General features: G+C 42.6%; 1 protein-coding gene across 8 annotated transcripts in view; it reads left to right on the top strand.

The window, feature by feature from the left end:
* CACNA1G (calcium voltage-gated channel subunit alpha1 G) overlaps window positions 1-14363 on the top strand; it is a 468525-nt gene that overhangs the window by 423822 nt on the left and 30340 nt on the right. For 6 of the 8 annotated variants that reach the window (XM_029600643.1, XM_029600647.1, XM_029600644.1 and 3 more), the window contains one exon: window positions 4770-4910. The exons of 1 other annotated variant lie outside the window; for it this stretch is intronic. In XM_029600643.1, coding sequence (XP_029456503.1) covers window positions 4770-4910 — 141 coding nt within the window. The remainder of the gene's footprint in view (window positions 1-4769; window positions 4911-14363) is intronic. One more of the 8 variants, XM_029600645.1, reaches the window with a different exon arrangement.

Genomic DNA, 14363 nt, shown 5'->3' on the forward strand with positions numbered 1-14363 from the left:
ATGAAGTGCTTTGGGTTAGTTTGTATGAAAGGCATCATCCGAGCCCAGGTCTTTTCCTTCTCACATTTTCTTATTCTGACAGGCTCTACCTTATATATTCCTCCACCAGAATACATAACTACAAATTTCTTGGGAAGATAGAACAAAAATTTAGAGGTTCCATTCCAAGAGTTTGTTGCAAGAGCACTATACACTGAAAGAGGATATCTAATGCATATCTGAATCAAATAAATATTGACCGTGTTGGAGCACTGCAGAATAAGTTTATTTGCCCTGAAGGATGATAACATGAAGATGGGAAATATAATAACCAAGGTGAAAGATTGGTAATGATTTTCACTGTAATCTTCCAAAGTCAAGTGCATACCTTCTTTATTGAGCCTTGAATGAACTGCACAAAAAAAACAGATTTAATCTTACATCTGAGGCAGTTATGGTACAGAGAATACAGTTAAGAACTTTCTTTTATATAGGTTATGCAGATTTCACTAAGGGGCAGATGCAAAACAGTGCGCTCAGCCGAGCGCACTGTTTAACCCGTGGTTGAACGCGCGATTTGGACGCATGTCCACAGCCCCTTATGCTATAAAAGGATTAGCGCGTCCAAAACGGGCATCCAACCCCCGGCGAAACTAATAGCGCTTATCACATGCAAATGCATGTTGATGAGGCTATTAGTTATTCACCCTAGATCTAAAAAAAAAAAAATGCGCCCAACCCGCACATTTTTACGCTCAAAAAAGTGTACAGAAAAGCAGAAAATACTAGGGATGTGAATCGGGCTTCGGACGATTGAAAATATCGTACGATATTTTCAAAATCGTCAGAAATCGGGGGCTCCCCAAAACAATAGGAAAACCCCACGAAATTGTTCGTGGGGGTTCTCTTATCGTTTTGGGGGAGGGCAGGAAAAACGGCACACAAAAATAACCCCTAAACCCACCCCGACCCTTTAAAACTAATCCCTTAGCTTCCCCCACCCTGCCGACCCCCCCAAAACGTTTTACAGGTACCTGGTGGTCCAGTGGGGGTCCCGGGAGCGATCTCTCGCTCCCGGGCCGTCGGCTGCCACTAATCAAAATGGCGCCGATGGCCCTTTGCCCTTACCATGTGACAGGGTATCCGTGCCATTGGCCGGCCCCTGTCACATGATAGGAGCACTGGATGGCCCGCACCATTTTTAAAGATGGCGCCGGCCATCCAGTGCTCCCTCTATGTGACAGGGACCGGCCAATGGCACGGATACCCTGTCACATGGTAAGGGCAAAGGACCATCGGCGCCATTTTAATTAGTGGCAGCCAACGGCCCGGGAGCGGGAGATCGCTCCCGGGACCCCCACTGGACCACCAGGTACCTGTAAAAAACTTTTTGTGGGGGTCGGGAGGGTGGGGGAAGCTAAGGGATTAGTTTTAAAGGGTCGGGGTGGGTTTTTTGTTTATCGGCTCGGGCGCAGCTGATAAACAAAACCGCGATCGGGCCGGACGAAAAAAAAAACACGATGTGAATCAGAACCGGAATCAGAACTGATTCCGGTTCTGATTCACATCTCTAGAAAATACTGCTTTTCTGTACATCCTCCAACTTGATATCATGGCAATATTAAGTCGGAGGAACCAAAAGGTTTAAAAGGTTTAAAAAAAAAAAAGTGCCGGCAGTCAGGTTAGGGAACCTGACTGCCGGCACTCCAAAAACTGAGCGTCCATTTTCCTAACCCACTGACAGCCACCTCTTCTGGACGCCCGCTGCCAAGGAGGCACTAGGGGGCGTTCATTTGTCCCTAGCGCCTCCTTGGCAGCACGACCCCTGATTTACATATTGCATTGCGCACCCAGGAGAGCTGCCTGGGCATCCATTAGGAAAGTGGGCGCTCAACGCTGAGTGCCCGTTTTTTTGCGCTCATTAACTGCATCAGCCCCTAAGGCTGAATAAAGCTGGCCACCAAAGTAATCTTGTTCCCCTTTGCACCCCCCCCCCCCCCCCCCCAGTTTTGGTTTTCTGCATTTTCTTCCTGCCCAGATTAAACTTCTAAATACAGGAAGTTTATTTGCTGTGCTGACTTCCCTCTTAGCCTTTCCGATGAAGATCGCAGACAGCAGCAAGTTCTTTGCTTGCATTCCCTTTCCATTTGATTGCTTAAAACATCCCTTTGTCAGCATAGATCACTTGGCCCTGCAGATATTTTTACACTCTGTTTCAAAAGCAATATATTTGGGGGGGCCGATGCAATAAAATTGCGCAAAAGAAAGCGGGGCTCAGTGTTGAGCGCCTGCTTCCCTAACGCGCGCCCAGGCACCTCTCCTGGGGGCGCCATGCAATATTTAAATTAGGGGGTCACGCTGCCAAGGAGGCGCTAGGGGTGTTTTGCGTGCCCCTCGCGCCTCCTCAGCAGCGGGTGCCCAGGAGAGGTCGGCTGGTCCGTGGGTTAGGAAAGCGGAAGCTCAATTTTACGAGCGTCCGTTTCCCTAACTTGACCACCTGCACTTTAAAAAAAAAAAAAAAAATTTTAACTTTTGGTTCCTCTGACTTAATATCGCCACAATATTAAGTCGGAGGATGTACAGAAAATCAGTGCTTTCTGTACATCCCCCTTTTTGTAATTTTTGGAGTGCTCAAAAATTTAACGCCTGCTCTGGGCAGGCGTTAATTTCTGAGCGTAAAAATGTGCGGTTCCGGCACACGATTTTTTTTGCATGTGGAGTGAATAACTAATAGCCTCATCAACATGCACTTGCATGTGATGAGTGCTATTAGTTTTGCGGTGTGTTGGACGTGCGATGCGGACACACTAATCCCCTTAGAGCATAAGGGGCTGTGGACGTGCCTCCGAAATGCGTGTCCAACCGCGGGTAAAACAGTGCGCTCCGCTGAGCACACTGTTTTGCTTCAGGCCCCATAGTGTTTCACTTAGCAAATGCTAACTAGACTCTGTCTGGTTTAAGTGTAAATGAGAACCATCCTCCCTCCCCAGGTGACTTTGAGAGCCCTCATAGGCTTAAGGGTGAGGCATAACCTCAGTGGCAGGGGGTCACCATAGCAATGAATGCCGTAATCACTCCCCTGCCTGGGCCGGATTGCACCACCTCTGAGGATACTCCAGGGCCAAATAGTTTGGAAGGATGGAGGATCTGACATCAAAGCTGTGAAAACATGACTTAAGGGATAATAATTAATGCTCTTGGCCCTAGAATTCTTGGTAAGTCAGGGGTTTCATTTCTCAGGACACATCACGTTTCCCTGTTCCCACGAGAAGTTCATTTATTAGTTAAGTATTTCCATTATTCTACATATTAGAAATGAACAATGAAGAGGATTCCAGAATATACAACAGCAATGACACGTGCGCCTCGTTATCTTCCCTGCAATAATTGTGCAGAAAGGGCCTTAGGATTGTGAATACAATTCCAGTCCGAGAATGCAAGCACATTCTTCAGTGCTAATTAGTGACACATCTAGAAAAGAGAAATAAAAATACATATCTCTGCAGATGGCTAAAATATTCATTAAAATGTACAAGAACATTTCTAAATCTGAATTGTGAGAAAACAAAAAAAAAATATTTTTTTTCCATCGTCGTCACCTCCTCTCTCTCTCGACACCCCCCCCCCCCCCCAACTCACACACACACATACACACACGGTTTCTGAGGTTTAAACAATAAGGAGTTATTTTTTGAACACAGTCCTGCACATAACCAAAGGGAAAGCTTAAGTGAGAATCAAAATGCCACCTGCGAATTGGAGGGGGTGGGGAAAGGAGGGTTTTTACATTTTTTTTAAGGTTTCTGCACTGTAGAGTTTTTGGAGACAGCTGGGCGGCAATGGGCATTTAACAATCACCCAATAAATCCATTCAGGCCGAAGAGCAAGTGACTGGCAATGAACTTCCAGCCCTGCCTTTAAACGGAGGCCCACCCCAGATTTTTTTAAGATTTAAAGGGACCATTCCCGGAAATGGTTGCCCCTTCCCATGGCAAGTTGGGATTTTGGCAACGGTCATCGGTTTCATTCTAAAACAGAGGCCTCTTTTTTGTGTGTGTGTTTTTATTTAATGAGGTACAGCACTAATGGGATCCTGTTTTTGGATGCTGGCACTGGGCATCACAGGGACTTGTCGTCATGCAGCCATGTACCCGCTGTTGCAGCACCACACTTAAAAACAGAGAAACTAAAGGAGTGATTATTATGACAGCCGATGCCAAGGATGAGAGAACATGGTGCTCCTTTACCCTGGGGGTGGGCAGAGGGCATTTTTCCAAACTGCTGTGCTGCAAAGACCCTGAGTGCATTTCACCCATGGAATTCGCACCAAATTTCAAAGGGAAGCTATGCATGTACCTTCACTTTGAAAGTTAGAGGGTACAAAAGTACCTGCGGAAAACCATGCACGGATTTGAGGAAAGAAAATACACTCTACGCAAGTTATTTTCCCAATCCTGCCCAGAGCACCTTCACCTTCCTCCCCCTGGGGAAGAGCAATTTTCAGACGCCTTTGAAAATTTCTCTCTGAAAGGTCCTTTAAAAATTCAGGATTTCAAAAGTCTGAGGCTTAACTCATTTCTGACGTGGATGTTACTGGCCTGTTCTATGTCCCTTCTCTGCCTCCTTTCCAGTCACTCCTTCCAGTGTTGTTCTTTCTGAAAATACTGTTCATGTCCTCTTTTTTTTTTTGTTTCTGTTCTCTGTTCCCTTTCTGTCTTTTCTTTCTTTTTTTTTTTTCCTGCTCCCCTCCCTCCCTTATTTTTCTGCATGCTCCACGACGCTCCACCCAGGAGAGATACTTGTTTGATACCATATCACTGCTGATCCAGGGATCGCTGGAAGGTGAAATGAAGATAATGGATAACCTCTCGGGTTCCGTGTGCCATTACTACGCTCTGCCTCCTTCTGAGAAATGCTGCCTGGACAAGCAGGTTAATATTATTCATTTCTTCAGGTATCTCCTCCACTCCACCAAGCAAAAAAAAAAAAAAGAAGTTGAATATTTTGCTCTCTGTGCTGTGTTTTATACCACAAGTGATTCTATTCAGATTTGTAAAGGCAATGGTCTGAAGATAAAACTTTTTACAGGGCCTTGTGGCAGTGGAATCTGCCATAGAATCACTCCTTAAGACTTTCCTATTAAAACACAATTTTTGTTTTGCTAAGAGAGGAAAAAGGGAAATTTGAAACTGAAAAAAAAACAAAACAAGAACAAAAACATTACCGGGTTCCTTTTTTTTTATAAATACTGCAATTGTTAGAAATTCTGCATAGAAGCAGATACAGTGAGCAGGCACAGCAGTTATGATCATCTTACCAAGGTGCAAATTCCTTTTTGCATTCCATGAAAGATCTTCAGCTCTAGCACATGAGTGCGCTGAAATGCTTGCAAGGATGCAGACAAAAGGAAAATGGGATTTAAAATCAAGCACTGTTTTAGAGGTTTGTTCAATACTGAATATTTAATATTGGATGAATATGGACAAAACAAAAGTCTAAAATATTAATGAATCTGCCCTTTAAAAAAGCAGTTTTCAATATTAAAAAAATTAGAAGGCTATAGACCTGGAAACTGAAAGGACCATAATACCATCATATGATTTCAGGTCTGAGTCGTTTATATGATGCACCTAACAAATATCTAATCGTCAATCCCAAACCCAATGTTTTGGGGGATTTATGCCATAGTGCAAGGCATATACAAAAATCAAAACTGTACTTCCCAAAGCAGTTTGGCAGTCCAAGGCTTATCCAACCAGAAACACAGTAGGCTAATGTGGTCAGCGGAAGCATATGAACAGTAACTGGCACGCGAGGAATACCTGACATGGGCCTACATCTTTGCAGCACACATTGACACATCTGTAGTAGCGACCAGTGCACATGCCTGGCGTTTGCCAAAACGTGGCCGCAGCATATATTCCCCCAGCATTGGTTACTTCTTGTATACTTCCAGTGACCACTGCAGCGTACTGTATTTCTTATAGTGACACACTTTGAAAGTCTAATCGGTTTCACAAAGTATAAGTTGTGTTTTGTTTGGCACATTTCTTGCACTTTAACATAGGATGCATAGAACTGTTTGCACTTTGCCATTAAAAGCCTTTTATAAAAAATACAAAAAACTCCCAATGGGATTGGGACCAATGAGCATATATTTTTTGGGTACATAATATGAGTCAGACCCTTAAATCGTATAATAGTCCTTTCAATTTAAAGCTTCAAATGAGCAGTCAGTCATTATTGAGGGTTTGCACTTAAATAGAATGCTTAGCAACCTTCTCCTTCCAATGGCTAACATTTTTTAACAAGATCACATCATTGCATATAAACATCAGCTGTAGGCAATCATAAGGAGCTGTAATAACAAGGTTATCTGCACCTAAATTGCTAAAAAAAAAACCATTTTCCTCCCAAGTATAATGATTTTTTTTTCCATTTAAACAATACTAGAACATAAAATTTCTACATCAGATATGCTGCAGACCTACCACAGAGTTCCATATGTCTCCTAACATTATTTACTCACAGGATGCCACAGAGAAGTAGGTGCCTTTTGTATTTCCATTTAACATATGGCAGTGTTTGTTCCTGCTAAGGAGGAAATAGGGTCTCATTTTTAGCACTGGAATTAGGCTTTCTCAGTTTGAGTCTTCGTTACTGCCACTGACTCTTTCTGACTGTGCCTTTCATGGGGTAAGATCCATTTTTCCCCTTTGTTTGCCTCGATAAAGTCAATTACAGTTTGTCAATAATAAATGCATAATTTCAAGGATGGTAAATTGATCTGAGATCCCACTTGGAAACACAGCAATATGCAAGTTCAGAATTTCTCCCAATAAAGGATTATTGCCAGCTCCCTTTGATAGATGACCCCCCCTCCCCCCACCACCATGACTGCTGAACTCCAATGATTAACAGTATTAGAGAAAGAACAGGTGTTGACGACACTTCTTAAATCCCCATAGGACACTGCACTGAAAAGAAATGCTCCTCACTGAAGTGTTGAGAGCGATCAAATTGACAGATTGCTCTAAGCACTTTAAAACATTTCCTCTGCATCTCGGTGACAGATAAATCACTTGCTAGGCAGTGGTGCATGAGAAAAGGATGACAGATTTTAGTAGTTGCCAGACATCATAGGGTTAAAGCGCTGTCTGAGGTTGCCCCCCTTTATAGTCTACTCAAAGGAAAAAGGGCCATCTCAGTACTTAAGAGCTTCTCAGATGACATCAAGATGATATTTGACCTGGATAAATATGCTAAGGCGACCTTCCTTAAAGGAAAGCTAAGGAAGACCAAGAACATTTCTTTGACTGAAGATTGTATTACAAAAATACCTGACCAGGAAGATGTATACAAATATCTAGGAGGGGAGGAAGATGCAACAATCCAGCACAAGTTACCGAGAGACGTCATCAGCAAATAATACTACAGGAGACTAAGATGGACACTAAAAAGTGCTGTAACGACATAGAATAGGATACAGGCCATCAATCAACTTGCAATCTCTGTATCCTCCTACTGTTTTGGAATTGTAGACTGGCCCCACAAAGATCTTGAACAGTTAAATGTAAAAATGAGAACTCCTTTGTGCCTACTAGATAATCTATAAGAACCAGTGTAAGCCGAGATTGCACATTCAAAGAGCTGAAGGTAGTACAGGCCTTATAGAAATAGATTACAGATATACAGCTGCTATAATACCTAGAAGCATCAACAGTCCCAAATACTCAAAATGTGCTGAAGTGTAAAAGTGAATGACTTCATCCTTAAAGTTGGACAAGCGTTCCAACAGACTGAAGCAATGAGTGGGAATCTAGTGGCATACAGGGGGAGAGAGGTAACAGAATTTGCAAAACAAGAAAAACAATCTCTTTAAAGAATCAGATCAGCAAACAAAGAAAAGCAACTAGCAAAATTATAAATGCAGTGGAAAATACAAAGAGTTACTTCAGCAACTAAACATAGATCAAAACCCAACACAGGAATGGTTAAGGAGAGGTGCATTTAAACCTAAAGATGACAGATTGGTAATTGCAGGACAGGACAGTGGATTAGAGACAAAATGATTCACAACTTGCATAGAAAAAAATGATAAAATAGACAAAGACAAATTCTGTAAAACAGAACTGGAAACAGTTACGTATCTCGTTGCTGGATGTGACTTGCTGATGTTAGAACACCTGTCATAAGGTGGGACGGCTCATGCCACTGGAAACTGTGTAAACAATATAACATCTCTGTACCAGAAAAACACTGGGGTCACGACCCAGATAGAATTGTGGAGGATAAAGAAGTTGTGATCACCTGGGATATTCCCATTCCAACCAATACAAAACTTGACGGAAACAGGATATTGTGGTAAAGAAGAAGAAAAGCAAGATCAAACGGTAATGGATCAAACCATCAAAGAATATCCAACAATCAAAGGAGGAGAGGTCAAACAAGTTGAGATGTCCACAAAAATTTCAGTACAATTGAAGGTAAACTTTTACTGGATTCTCAGTAGTATGTCCTAAGACAGCATGTCTTCAATATGAATTAGTGGTCCCTCGACACGAACCGTGTTTCGGGATAGCTGCGTTGGGAGAACCTCCGGTCTGCTTCCAGCTGCTGTTTAATTTAATCTTGCTTCTAGTTTTGAGAATATGATTATCTCATTCTATTAAACTCTTTAGGCCGGATTTTATAAAATTGCGCGAGCGCGTACTTTTGTTCGCGCACTAGGCACGAACAAAAGTATGCTGGATTTTATAAGATATGCGCTTAGCCGCGCGTATCTTGTAAAATCCGGGGTCGGCGCGCGCAAGGGGGTGCACATTTCTGCAACCTGCGCGCGCCGAGCCCAGCGCGCGCTGCCTGTTCCCTCCGAGGCCGCTTCGATTTCGGAGCGGCCTCGGAGGGAACTTTCCTTCGCCCTCCCCGCACCTTCCCCTCCCTTCCCCTACCTAATCCACCCCCCCGGCCCTATCTAAACCCCCCCTTACCTTTGTTGGCAGATTTACGCCTGCTGAAAGCAGACGTAAATCTGCGCGCGCCAGTAAGCTGCTGGCGCGCCATCACCCGACCCGGGGGCTGGTCCGGAGGCCTCGACCATGCCCCTGGGTTGGCACCACGCCCCCGGGCCCGCCCCCGAAACGCCGCGTCACGCCCCAGAAATGCCGCGTCATTTAGGGAACGCCCCCGACACGCCCCTTTTACGAAGCCCCGGGACTTACGTGCGTCCCGGGGCTCTGCGCGCACCGGCGGCCTATGCAAAATAAGCGCGCCAGCGCGCTGCTCACGTAAATCCAGCTGGATTTACACGCGCAGGGCATTTAAAATCCGGTCCTTTGACAATAATTTTCAAACCGATGCATGGATGCACATTGGTACATGCGCGTTGGCGCATGCCAAGGGACACAGCCATTTTATAACTTGCGTGCGCATATGTGTGCATATTAGAAAATAGCCTGGCCTCATGCACATGTGCACCAAATTTTAGATGGGCACGCAAATCCCGCTTCTACCGTGTAAGTTGTGGAATTTTAAAAGGAGCGCGTGTCCAAGCCATTGCCAGTTTAACCAAGTCATCCACCAGTTCGCCCAGTTAACAGATAGGTCCTCCAAACCCCCCTGGTTTGATACTCTGCACTCCACCCGGTTACCCCAGACTCTTTAAACCTTTGAGAAATGGCTCTTTTTATTTTTAAACTTCCAGCTCCTCCATAGCAGAAATAAAGTTACATGGCAGCGGACCGATGCACGCTAGGGTGAGGAAGTATTTATGCGCACGTCTCTTGGCCAGGGCCCAAAATGCCCATGCCCCACCCAAACCATGCCTACGTCTTACCTCTGTTGGAAACTTTGCAGATGTGCACGCAGTGGGTATTACACTCATATCTGGGCACTTTTTAAAATAGGGTCGGCACATGTAAATCCAACTTATTTGCGTATCCCCTAAATGATGTGTGTACTAGGCTTTTAAAATTCATCTTTTTATGTTTTGTTGTATGCTTATATGATGTCCTGTTTAGTAATTCATATATTCTGGTCCTACTAAACAGACTGGAAGTCTCTGCCGATGCGGCTATCTCAAAACACATAAGAACTTAAGAACACGGTTCTTGTCAGGGGACTGCTGATTTATATTGAAGACATGCGCTCTTAGGATACGCTATTGAGAATCCACTAAAAGTTTACCTTAAATTTTATTGAAATATTTGTGGATATCTCAACTCGCTTGACCTCTCCTCCTTTGATTTTTAGGTAAAGAAGAAAAACACAAGAAAAGCAATCGGAGACCAAGAAAATGTGGTACAAAATAGGAGAAAGAATCCCAATTTGTATTGCGTGCCCCAGGAATGATTAAAAAGAGCACAAGCAGTAAATTTGAGAGACTGAGATTTTATTCAACATGGCCTGCCTTATGAGGGGAGGTACACTTCCGCCATGGTATGCGCAAAACTAACCCATCTGGAGATACTACCCCCTCTCCCTCCCCCCCACCCGAAAAAGGGTCGTTTTGTCATTAAGTGTATTGTCACACATGTGTGATATGTATTACATGCCACTTCTCCGTAATTGTCTTTTCTGTAAGTAAAAGCTTCTTTTAATGTTACTAGAAGGAGAAGCATTTTTTCTTCCTCTTTCCACAGCTCTCTACTCTTAAACAAGTTTAAGTAGAGGTAAAGCATCAGGTAGACTACGGATTGTAAAGATTCTGCAGCATCTTTTTGAGCTATTCTAATTGCAAAAAAACTCAAGGCCCCTGCCGAAAATCCTCTTTATATTTCCCATTACTTGTATCATAGATGATTCTGGAGCAGAGGAAGGGAAGGAAGTATAAGTGCAGGGTTATAGCAGATCATGCGACAGGTGCAGATGTTTGGTTTAGTTTTGCAGGCATGTGTTGCAGCTGTTACCACCCGACTGTATCTACTCCTTCAGGCTCCATCCACTCATTCGACAGGATAGAGGTTCCCAAACTGGTCTTACTGTTCCCACAGCCAGTTGAGTTTTCAGGAGATCGAAAGAGAAATACGTATGACATAAATTTGCATTTGCCAGATCTCCAATGTATGCAAATATAATTGCTTGCATATTCCGTCTGGATATCCTGAAAACTCAACCCGACTGTGGGGTCACCAGGATAGGTTTGAGAACTACTGCACTAGGTGGTGGCTTAGCCAGCATTTTGAGACTCCATGCATCAGTAACACTTTCAAACATGCTACTAAGGATAAATGACCGAGGCTTGGTAGTAGGTGATTTTGTAATTGTATCTTGTGGTTCCACCTACTTGATTAGGATGCTTGAACAATGCTGTGGAACTGTTTAAAGCAATTATAGGCCAGTTATCAACAAGGCTCCATTCACTGGTTAATAATATCCTTTAGTAGTTATGTTCTGGCATTCCACATCCTATTTTTACTGTGAAAAGGTTTTAAAAATTTTTTCACTGCTAAATCCAACTATTTGAGTCATCAAAATCGATCCATAAATTTATAAATCATAGATTAAATACTGTACTGTTAGAAACTGGAGAGCAAAGAGGGAAGTTTTGGGGCCTTTTCAAGATTTCTTTAAAATGTTACCCACATAAACATGTAGCCCACACCCACCCCCCATGAGTCCTTCAGACTCAATGCCTGTGCTCTTAAAATGCTCAGACTAACTATGAGACAGACTATCCTAGTGTACTTTAAAAGGCAAATGGCACATTCTGAACAAAGTTGACCATGTTCTTATGTCATTTAAGATTTCTGATAGTCCTTGCACACTATTTTATCTCATTTAGTCCTTGCTAAAACCAAAATATAAATATTACCATTACCTTCATGTCAAAAAACATTCAGCCATCTAGAAAATGCAAAGAATTCTGTCTTATCCCAGCTCTGGCCAAGAGTAGCAATTGTTACAATGGTTGACATCACATAACAGTTGACCATTTCCTCTCAAAATATAAAAGTGTTGAACTGAAGCAAAACTACGTTAGCAGGCTGAGAGAACCTTGAAATCAGGGGTTTAATTTATCCTGCCTTCGAATTGAAACTGAATACATAGGTCAACAAATGACATCATCAAAAATGGTGAATAAGTAGACATCACATGGCCTGTATGGAATTATGGGAACTATGACTTCTAAATACCAGATGTGCCTAAGGCACTTATGATGACAAGATGTGTATAGCCAGGGTGTGAAAAAATGGTTTCTCTGTTTTTAGTTATGCAAACTGGCATTTCATCAGAGCATTTGATTTCTCATGGTGTGTTCATGTAACATGGAAGTAAAATTCCATTTCTAGTTTCTGTAGACAGTTAACCGTTATCTTATGTTACTGTTTTAGATAAGCATGGTTGAGGGAGCCAAGGTCTTCCAATACTCAGCACAGATTAGTGGCTTCAGCATGTACCTGGTTACCCCAAGTCCTGGGTTTAATTCCCAGCCAACTATTGCCTGTGTAAAGAGAATGAATCATCTATACTGTCTATCTGTGCCATTCTTTATCTTCTGCTTTTCACTTTGCCTCTTCAATAAGGCCAAGTGCCAGGATAGCGCAAAAGGCTGCAATCTTAAGAGATTAACATAGATGCATTAAGTCTTAAGACATACTGTTAGTCACGACTGAGGTGCATAAGCAGATCTAAGGTGTTTCAAGTCAAGATTTAAGGTGCATCAGAGGCACTGTTTGGAGGCTGAGCTGGGGGTTAGAGAGAGGTGGGTAATCAATAATAAAATAGCAAGATGTATGCAGTTTCCATGTCTAGTCGATCTTTGACCTCTGAGACTGCCAATGAGGGTACTGTTGGTTTTAGTGATGTAGCTAACTGTCCATTGTCTTCAAGGGAATGAATTGAATAACTTTCAGCTAGTAGTGCCATTTGCCCATTATCACTCTGAAGTGTATTTAAGCTGGTGACCTAGTGTGAAAGGCTCTGTAAGCCTGTGAAAGGCCCCCAAGCCATTTGGTTTTTCAGACTGTTTATTCCTTGCCCCCAGAGCTCTGTGGCCTGGGAATTTGCTATTTATTTATAATTAGTGAATTCTGAAAAGGTCATTTTAGGTTTGTAAACTTGTAACATCAAGAAGTTTCTAAGAAAATAATCAACAGCTACATGTTATACATGCAGAGATATAATGAGGTCCATATTCCGTAACTGTCCAAATAGTGAAGATACTGCCTGATTTATTAAGGCTTTTCTTCCATTCTGTGTCTATAGGAAAATACCTTGCTGAATCAGGCCCTTAGAGATATATTCAAATAGTGCAGCCACACTATTTGATATAGCAGGCTATCTTTATCTGGCTAACTTTAGGGCAGCCCTTTGGCCTGACCAGACAACCAGATAATTTATCTGGCTAACTCTGAATATCAGAGGTAGCCAGATATCTTAGCTGGCTAACGTAACTGCTCCCCAAAATGCTCCTAAGTTATCCAGCTAAATGGATAACTGGCTATAATATAGCTGTCTAAATGCCCAAATATTCATTTAGCTGAATAACTTCTGAGTTATCCATCTAAATGCTTCTGAATATGGATGTCTAGATGTTTCATGTCATGGGTGCTTTAATGTTGCAATGTTAGCTAGGCTTCCCTATACACTCACTCATGGTTTACTCGCTGGTAGTAGAGGATCAGTGATAAGCTACAGAAGCCAAACTTAGCTGCCTGTGTGCATGAGTCAGAACCTTTTGCCTTCTTGGATGATAACATTTTCTCACTGCCGTTTGCCTGGTTTCTTATCCTTGATCATCTCTCCCTTGTTTAGATCCCTCTAGCTGAGATGGAGGCTCTGTCTCTGACGTCAGATATCCTCTCTGAAAAATCCTGGTCCCTAGCTCTGACGGATGACTCTTTGCCCGACGATACTAACACACTCTTACTTAGTGCTCTGGAAAGCAATGTACTGACTTTAATTCCTGTGTACTCGGAGGTTTTCAGGGTTCAAAATACTGCTGTACCCTGGCTGCTACTACTAGGAATGCTGCAGCCAGTATTCTACCGGGTAACATTTTAAAGTATATAGGTATTCATGAAGTCTAGGGTTTTACCAATAGAAATTAAAAAAAAAAATCATTCCAGGGAGTTTTCTTTACATATAGCTTCATAGTTCCATCTTTGCTTCCCAAACTTGTTAAAAAACATATGTACATACACATTATATCACATTTGGGTTCAGATCTGCCATATATAACTCCAGAAATAATGATGTCCCTCTTATTCAGTGTTAATGAAGCAGTTAGTGAAAAGCAGGAAAGGCTGGCCTATTTTTCTGGTGCATTTCCCTGCCAGATGATGATAACTTTTTTTGATAAAGTGAAATGCAAAAAAACTAGTTGGGTTTTTTTTAATGAGAAAGTTACCAGCACTGCTCCTGAGATATGATAATAAGAGGGG

The sequence above is a fragment of the Rhinatrema bivittatum genome, chromosome 4 (assembly GCF_901001135.1).
Source record: "Rhinatrema bivittatum chromosome 4, aRhiBiv1.1, whole genome shotgun sequence".
NCBI classification, from domain to species: domain Eukaryota; kingdom Metazoa; phylum Chordata; class Amphibia; order Gymnophiona; family Rhinatrematidae; genus Rhinatrema; species Rhinatrema bivittatum.